Consider the following 8,179-nt stretch of genomic DNA (forward strand, 5'->3'; position numbering starts at 1 on the left):
AGGTCTAAATGTTTTTTACATGCAGCATGTCTTATCATCTCTAGCTTATGTTAAATTTTTGAATTTACTGTTGTTCTTTTAGTTGAGTTCTCTTTCATTTAACATCTTGGATTTTAAATGGCATTGCATGCAGGTGTGAAGTATTTGTACCAATGAATGCAGTATGGTAGTAGTAGTAGGCCACTGTTACCAGTGCACTGGTGCACAAACTGACAAAGGAAAGGTGTTTATTGAGACCTGGTAGCTTCTAGTGATATCCATGCAACAATACGTTTTCTGGTAATTGCACACACTATCAGTTAAATAAGGAGGCCAGCCTACCAGTAGGAGCTATGGTTCTTGTTACTTCTGAGACCACCTGTAAAGGCTATAACATATTCAGATATAGATTAAGTTTGAAAGAGCAAATGTTCTGTGTGGCCATTTTTTTCCTAGGTCTGATGTTAGTTTTCTCTCTTTACAGCTTTAAAGATTTTTATGAAATACCGGTAATGATTTCTAAGTTGTATAGCTTAGTTTATTAAACAGTTAGAATTGATAGACTAGTTTTCAGATGTTATGGAGATAATTGAATAATGGAAAATCAGAATCAAGCTTTTTGTAATGAAAGTTTATGCATCAAATGCCAATCTCATAATTTATCAAAGCTACAAGAAGTGAAACGAGGTGGACTGAAGACATTAATCAGCTATGCACAAAACATTGGTGACAGTCATCTTTATCAATATCTAAAAGAAAAAGAAGAGAGCGAAAGTAGTTGTAAGGTGCATGAGGTGTGTCAAAAATTACTTGCTGTTTGCTCATGCTTGGAGTGGATGTGATACAACTTCTGCAATATATCAACAAGGTACGGTACCAATATAATTAATCAGCTTTGGCAGCAGTACATTTTAATCTTGCTTTCAGTGTTTTATCTATAGTGTTTGTTACAGTGTTTTATATATTTCTGAACTGCTTACCATGCTTGTCTGAAAGTACATTTTTACCATTTTCTGATCAGCTTTTAAAAGATATGCAAGAATTCAGATGGCAGTCATTACCAAATCCACTCAATATTATTCTAATATTGTAATACTTTTATTTGGAATGCCAATGTATGGAGTGTATGCACACATAATGGAAAATCGGTTATTGGTGACAATGATTAATTATGTCATCTGTCTTGTTGCTTAGGAAAGCTAAAGATGTTCAATTACCTGAAGAAGGAAGAATTTCAACAATCTGCTGATGTATTTGGGAGATTAGATTCTACACGTGAGCAAATAGCTGATGCTGGAAGAGATTTGTTATTGAAAAGGTTAGTTACTGGGACTGTATTGGTGCACAGTTAATTAAATAAGAAGAAATGAAAATGTTGCTGAGTAGCCTACCAGTCTGAATGAGATTCACCGATAGTAATGCTATATTTTGTTGATCCATCAAGCTTTAGTGCAAAACCTGCCGATTCACTTGGCCAACTACGGTACGTCAAGTACATGCAGATGGTTGCAACAGCTTCCACTGTTCATCCTGAAAGATTGCCACCCACCGAAGCTGCAATTCGTTTTCATTCCTTCAGAGTACATTTGCAGGTGAAATAATAGTGCGTAGCCTAATGGTATTGTAACACAATACCCGTAATCATTTAGTATAAAAGCGTCTTTGCTCTATAGATTATACCACTTGAAGATATTTTTCAAGAATTGTTTATTGTCGGTAACTTCAAAATATTACAGCAAATTGCGCTATTAAACTGCGGTAAGGAAAAGATGCAAGTTATAGCAAAACAAGTTGCGTTACAATATGACTAGCATAAACATGTGGTGTAGGCTACTACAAATCAAAAATTTTATGGCAGCAAGACTTGATTTATCTAAGTTGATATAAAACTGTTGCTTCAGGTATGTCAGTGGAAGCATCTTGACACTGAAATCTTGGATCTCGCACAATGGGGATGGAAAGCTGACGCAGCAGGTGCAGTTATGCCAATAAAGGCCAATTTAGATCCGGCACCAGAATGGCTATTGAACGTTGTACGATGCAAATGCAAAGAAGGAACAAAAAATCAATGTGGTACAATGTCTTGCAGCTGCACAAAACATGGCTTAAAGTGCGTACAGCATGTGGAGAGTGTCGTGAGGAAACTTGTTGCAATCTCAGTTGTGTACAAGAAGACTGCTCTGAGGATTGCGACGGTTTGATCATGTTTCAATAAATGATCTGTTCTGCCAACAAATTAAAATCAAAATTTTACAAATGCTCCAGTGATATTAAAAACGTTCTATTCCGTTCATATTGTACTCCAATGTATGCATGTCATCTGTGGGAAAATTATCATCAACGTAACATTAATCGCCTGCGTGTTGCCTTCAATAATGCATTTAGAATTATACACAATTTGCCTAAACATTATAGCGTACGTAAACATCAAGTCTTGTGCAACATTATAACATTTGATGCATTACTTCGGAAATATGTTTTTTCTTTTGTTGGAAGATGCGAAGTATCCGAGTGGTTAGCGCGTTGGGCTCGCATTCGAGAGCCTGCATGTTCGACTCCAGCCACCCGCACTTGCTATTGTTTCTCTGGGCAAGAAACTTTACGATCATTGCCTCTACCCAGTGATCGATTTCGAGTAATGGGTAGTACCAAATTTAAGTGATAAGTAGAGTAGACAACCGGAAACAGACATTGCCGTCGGCTGCAGCGTGGGTCAGGTGTATGTCGGAAGGCGTACACCGATGCATAGCGCTCAAGTCCGCTTTCCCGCAATGCAGGATAAAAATAAACAAACAAACTCTATTGTTGCCTCCCTGATGAGGTCCGATTGCCATCGTATATCAAATTATCGTCTTCATTATAATAATTCTATGTATGCTGATATCTAGTTTTGATGGCTGCCATGTCATCTGATTGTTTTTATCGTTCTGAATACTTTCAGTTCTTCTAACTTGCAACACTACCGTACCATTGTCTGTAAACTTGTAACATTAGATAGTAGGATGTTTCATTTTTTCACGATTTTTGAAACTGAAAATGCTTGGGGTCTAATCAGATCGGATTTTGGCCACATATAGCCGATCCAAAATATTTTTTCAATCGGACGACTTTTAAAGGGTGCGCGGCCCCCCCAAAGTTTGAAAATTTGAACCATGGGAAAATTTTCAGGAATATGCGATATCTCGGTAACGGAAGGAGATAGGAAGACGGGCAAGGTGTCAACTTGTTCGGAATGGCCAACTTCCTATCTGTGCTTAATACATTTTACTACCCTATCTGCAACGGAAAAAAAATTACTTGCAAAAACTGTTTTTTTCACATTTTTGATGTTTTCTTCCCAGTTCTACAGAAGCAAAACCCTTCCAGTAACTGCAGTGATGACAAATGACATTTTTTACGAACAACAGGTTTTGTTAAATGTACTATGACCTAACAATGCAGGTGGACGACTTGTAGAATATTATACTGTGCTTTTTAAGTTTTCAGAACTACATTCTTGTTCGAGTTTGTACAGTAGAATTCGCCTATAGTGACACCTGAAGGGACCGCGAAAAAAGTGTCACCATAACCGAAATGTCACTATAGCCGAATGCTACTCAACTGTTGCGTATGCAAACGAGACTTTGCAACAGGTGTCACTATAGGCGAAGTGTCACTATAGCCAAAGTCACTATAGGCGAATTCTACTGTAGTAAGAAGATTCGTTAGTTGTAATGTATAGGGTTGTTTTGAGAAGCTCCCGTTGCAGATTGAGTCGATGTCATTCGCCATCTGCTGTTTTAATTTACCACGAATTGTCATTGCAGGTGTTAAGATTTAAGTATTGGCTATTTGTACCCAGAAGTAGTTAGTTCAATTGCTATTATGCCAGAAACAAGACTTGACGCCAGTGAGACATTGCAGAAATTTGAAAAGCTGCCAGGGAATGTATTACCCACAAACATAAGCGTTCTTCACCACTACAATTTTTTATGCAAGCAATGCAGTGAAACGAATCTCAAGTTCTTTAAGAAGCCTCCATGTTTTGCTGATGTCAAGGGACAGTTGATAAATGATATAGTTCATGTTTGGGTTAGTGCCAGCCTTCCGGTGATAAGCATCATTCGAGTTGAGACCAGGTTAAAACTGCTCATAAACAAATTTAAGGCAATCAAGAAAAGAAAACGGCCACAGATGGGAGCGACAGAAGGTATATTCCATGAGCTGTTTGATATTTGCAAGTGTAAATGTGCCATTCCATCACAGGTGAAGTTTTACAACGGCAGACTTTCTTGTAGCTGTCAACGGATGCCCCGTATCCCAGAAGAGTTTCAAGTATCCCAGAAGACTTTCTTGTAGCTGTCAACGGATGCACCGTATCCCAGAAGAGGAGGTTGAGTTTTTGCAAGATCAAAGGTCTGCCAGAAAGATGTTTATTACTGCATCTCGCGACAGATCTTTTACTTTAAGGGTAAAAAATAGATTGAGTCATCAGAGTTTTTACCAGCAAAAGTTACCAAGTGAAGATGAACCATCTTGCTCTTATTCAACCAGCTCAGAAACTTCCAACCTGGTAGCACAGGAGAGGCTAAGGCGAAGACCTGCAGGTATGATTACACCTGATATAACCGTTTCCAGCAGTGAGTCTTAGGAAGATGAGACACGAGGCTTAATTCTTGATCCTGATTTCGCCAAGAAAGCAGTAACAGGTGGCAAGATGTACACAAAAAAACGAAAAATTGCCGTAAGTTCTTTAAGCTGTATGTTAGCTGACAGGCGAAACACTTCTATTCGCCAACAATCTGACCAGTTGCTTGCATGTGCTGGTGACGATATTGCTGCCTCACCGACTACCGTGTATAGATGTAGGGAGAAAACAAGAAAGCTGTGTTTAGAAAAATGTGATGATGACATCTCTGCTTCCGATTTTCTGCAGCTTCATTATGATGGTCGAAATGTGAATGGTATGGATCGTTATGTGTGTTTGGTTCAAACGCATGATCTAGCAAAGAACAAAACTATGGAAAGAGTTATCGGAGTAAAGTCTGCGATTATTGGTGCATGTGGTGAAATATGGTAAATATGCTGCAACAAAGACAATCGAACCTGAAGCATTTCTTCACTGTTCAAAGCAAGCAAGCACCCTGTGTTTTGTTTGGGAACAGGCAGTTCTTGAAGAGCGTCAACAACCACAATAGATCAAATGAGAGGGAAATAGGGAAGCTCAAAGAATTGCTACAACGAAAGAAGATTATTGACAACTCTGATCAACAAAGCAAAGTTGATGTTAGACTGAGGTTGTATTTAAGCAATGCTGAAGAATAATCATTAAGTGTTACATGCCGGCAGTAATTTTTATTCTTGGGTAACATGCCCGATTTTTCGTTCTACATGATATTGCTTATTTGTTTTGCTTTCACTGGTCATGACTGGGGAGTGGGGATGACTGGGGAACATACTGTTGAATTTATGATTTTCTTTGCGTTCACATGGTGTATGACTCTTGATTTGTACAGCCACGTCAATGTCAACTGTTTTGTTTAATTACTCTGTGTTGGTAGCTTATGCTGAAACGTTTACATGTGAGAGACACTGCGCGATAGGAGATGACGGTATTCTAAGCCAATCGTGAAAGGAAGTCCATTGTTGTGTAAAATTCGATGCACACTTGTACCCTATGCCATAGCACATGTTGTTGCTCTCTATAACTTGTAATCACTGTAGTTACTGGTTCCAAGAGTTTTGCTTCTGTAAAACTGCGAAGAAATAATATAAAAAAACAGTTTTTTGCAATTAACTTTTTTTCCGTTGCAGATGGGGTAGCAAAATGTATTAAACTCAGATAGGAAGTTGGCCATTCCGCACAAGTTGACACCCTACACGTCTTCCTATCACTTTCCGTTACCGAGATATCGCATATTTCCTGCAAATTTTCCCACGCTTCTAATTTTCAAACTATAGGGGGGCCGCGCACCCTCTAAAAGTTGTCCGATCGAAAAAATATTTTGGATCGGCTGTTTGTGGCCAAAATCCGATCTGATTAGACCCCAAGCATTTTTGATTTCAAAAATCGTGAAAAAATGAAACATCCTATTAGATAGCCTATTTAGTGAGATTTTGTGCATTTGCAGTTTGTGTATTATTTCGTTGTTGTTGTTCGTTATTTGTGCATTTGCAGTTTGTGTATTATTTCTTTGTTTTATATATTGACAGCTTTGTCTGATGCAAATAAATATTATTATTTGTGTAGCCTATTGCCCAAATTTGAGCTACCCGAAAGATTCCACTGGATAGTTGAGCTGTACTCCTCAGACATGGCATTCCACTAGCAGTGTGAGTCGAATTTTCACCGTCGACAAGAACAATAGTTACACGCCTTGGGCACTGGCAGCAGTAACCGAGTGGTTAGCGCGTTGGGCTAGCAGTCGAGAGCCTGCATGTTCGACTCCAGCCACCCGCACTTGCTGTTGTTTCTCTGGGCAAGAAACTTTACGATAATTGCCTCTACCCAGTGATCGATTTCGAGTAATGGGTAGTACCAAATTTAAGTCATAAGTAGAGTAGACAACCGGAAACAGACCTTGCAGTCGGCTGCAGCGTGGGTCAGGTGTACGTCGGAAGGCGTACACCGATGCATAGCGCTCAAGTCCGCTTTCCCGCAATGCAGGATAAAGATAATAAAACAAAAACACTCCACGGCATAATTATTGAAGTAAAGTTTTAAAAATTTTCGCATTTTTTGTATAATGCCCATAATATACTCTAGCCACTTGTAGCGTTTAGTTTCGTCATTAAACCGGACCTGTGGTCAAAATGCCCTCTTGAATCATTATATGAAGCTCCGTTATGTCTAAAAACGATTTTTTAGAACAAATGTATTGGATCTGCAATTATCAATGGGCTGAGAGTAATAGGTAAGCAATTTTAATTTGATGACGTCAGAGTGACGTCATTTAAATATAAATAATATTTTATCAAATGTGAGTTGTCTCTTTCTTATACACATATGGAAAAAGTTAAAAATGAGCCTAAAAACTTGTGCAAAAAGAAAAATACAGTTTCGTCACTAGCGGCGCAAGGTGCTGCTTCAAAAACGGCCATAACTTTTTTTGCCAAGGGTCTCTGATTGGAGGAGAGTGAAAATCTTAATCTAGAGGAGTTAAGCTTTCCAACGATACCTAATTTGTTAAGGTCGCAATTTATTCCAGGTCAATACGTTTTACGCTTAGACTTAAACTGATGTCAACAATTCAATAGTTTTTTTAGTTGAAAAATTGAGGTGTTGGTTGTCACTAATCGCTTCTATTATGGCAATGATGTTCAGGAGCAACTATCTCACTTACACTTGATTAAATAAATAATCTGTTTGGAAACATGTGTTCCAGACGGTTGTTCGCTTGGTCAAACGTCATGTAGAAACCGTTCGGGTCTACTGAATATTACGTCATGGAAATTCCTAAAACATGAGCCAAAATTGCACCATCGTCCGTAAGACTCGTGTCAAACCTGTTTAAACCTGTTTCAGTTGAATCCTGTTTGGACATGAAATGCTGCGTCACGAACTGCTGGCGTGCCTTTGAGTTATCACAAATTTTTCTGATTCATTCTTGAAGTCGTGTGTTGGAAGTCGGTCGCACATTTAACTGGTTTATTTGGTGCTTGCTAGCTGGACAAACTCTCCGTCTTTTATCCAAGTAATCTGTATCGTAGTGACAGTTTTTAGAGGTGCAAGGCGTTGCATTTTGATTTCGATAGCCGCGGGCTAATTTTACAGGAATACACTTTTGAAAAGACGTTTCGAAAGAGTGTTTATTTTTCGGTCACCTACATGTAGACGAACGGATTCGGGAATCTTATGTTACAATTTTCCCACGAAGAGATTATGGTTTACCGCTGTGACCATAAAAAAATAAAAGACGAATTCTTGTCAGTTGGTAGGTCAAGAAGAAATTAAAACAAGAAAAATAAAAGACGAGTTCTTGTCAGTTGGTAGGTCAAGAAGAAATTAAAGCAAGAAAAATAAAAAACGATTTTGTTAGCTGGTAGGCCAAGAAGCACTTGAAGGCATAAAAATAAACGACGTGTTTGTTGTCAGCTAGTGCAGAAGAACTACTTAGAAGTACAAGAAATAATAAAAGAAGATTTGTTGGTTGGTAGTCTACACTCTTACAGAAGCAAAGAAAAGTAAAGACATTTCTTCTCAGTTTGGTACAGAAGAAAA

At 38.5% G+C, this 8,179-nt stretch overlaps 1 protein-coding gene across 1 annotated transcript; it reads left to right on the plus strand.

The window, feature by feature from the left end:
* The first annotated feature begins 485 nt into the window (after positions 1-485).
* On the plus strand, positions 486-2,180 carry LOC145765671 (uncharacterized). Its single transcript, XM_082577493.1, has 4 exons — positions 486-847; positions 1,174-1,297; positions 1,424-1,571; positions 1,881-2,180. The coding sequence occupies exons 1-4, from the start codon at positions 769-771 to the stop codon at positions 2,178-2,180; spliced, it is 651 nt and encodes a 216-aa protein (XP_082433619.1). The 5' UTR covers positions 486-768.
* The last annotated feature ends 5,999 nt before the right edge of the window (positions 2,181-8,179 follow it).

Source organism: Aplidium turbinatum, chromosome 1, assembly GCF_918807975.1.
Source record: "Aplidium turbinatum chromosome 1, kaAplTurb1.1, whole genome shotgun sequence".
NCBI lineage: Eukaryota > Metazoa > Chordata > Ascidiacea > Aplousobranchia > Polyclinidae > Aplidium > Aplidium turbinatum.

Excerpts from the sequence above, each read along its gene's own strand:
- LOC145765671 (XM_082577493.1), top strand. The coding sequence starts at position 769 with ATGAGGTGTGTCAAAAATTACTTGCTGTTTGCTCATGCTTGGAGTGGA. Across the intron at positions 848-1,173 it reads TTCTGCAATATATCAACAAG|GAAAGCTAAAGATGTTCAAT; the intron begins GTACGGTACCAA and ends CTTGTTGCTTAG. Across the intron at positions 1,298-1,423 it reads AGAGATTTGTTATTGAAAAG|CTTTAGTGCAAAACCTGCCG; the intron begins GTTAGTTACTGG and ends TGATCCATCAAG.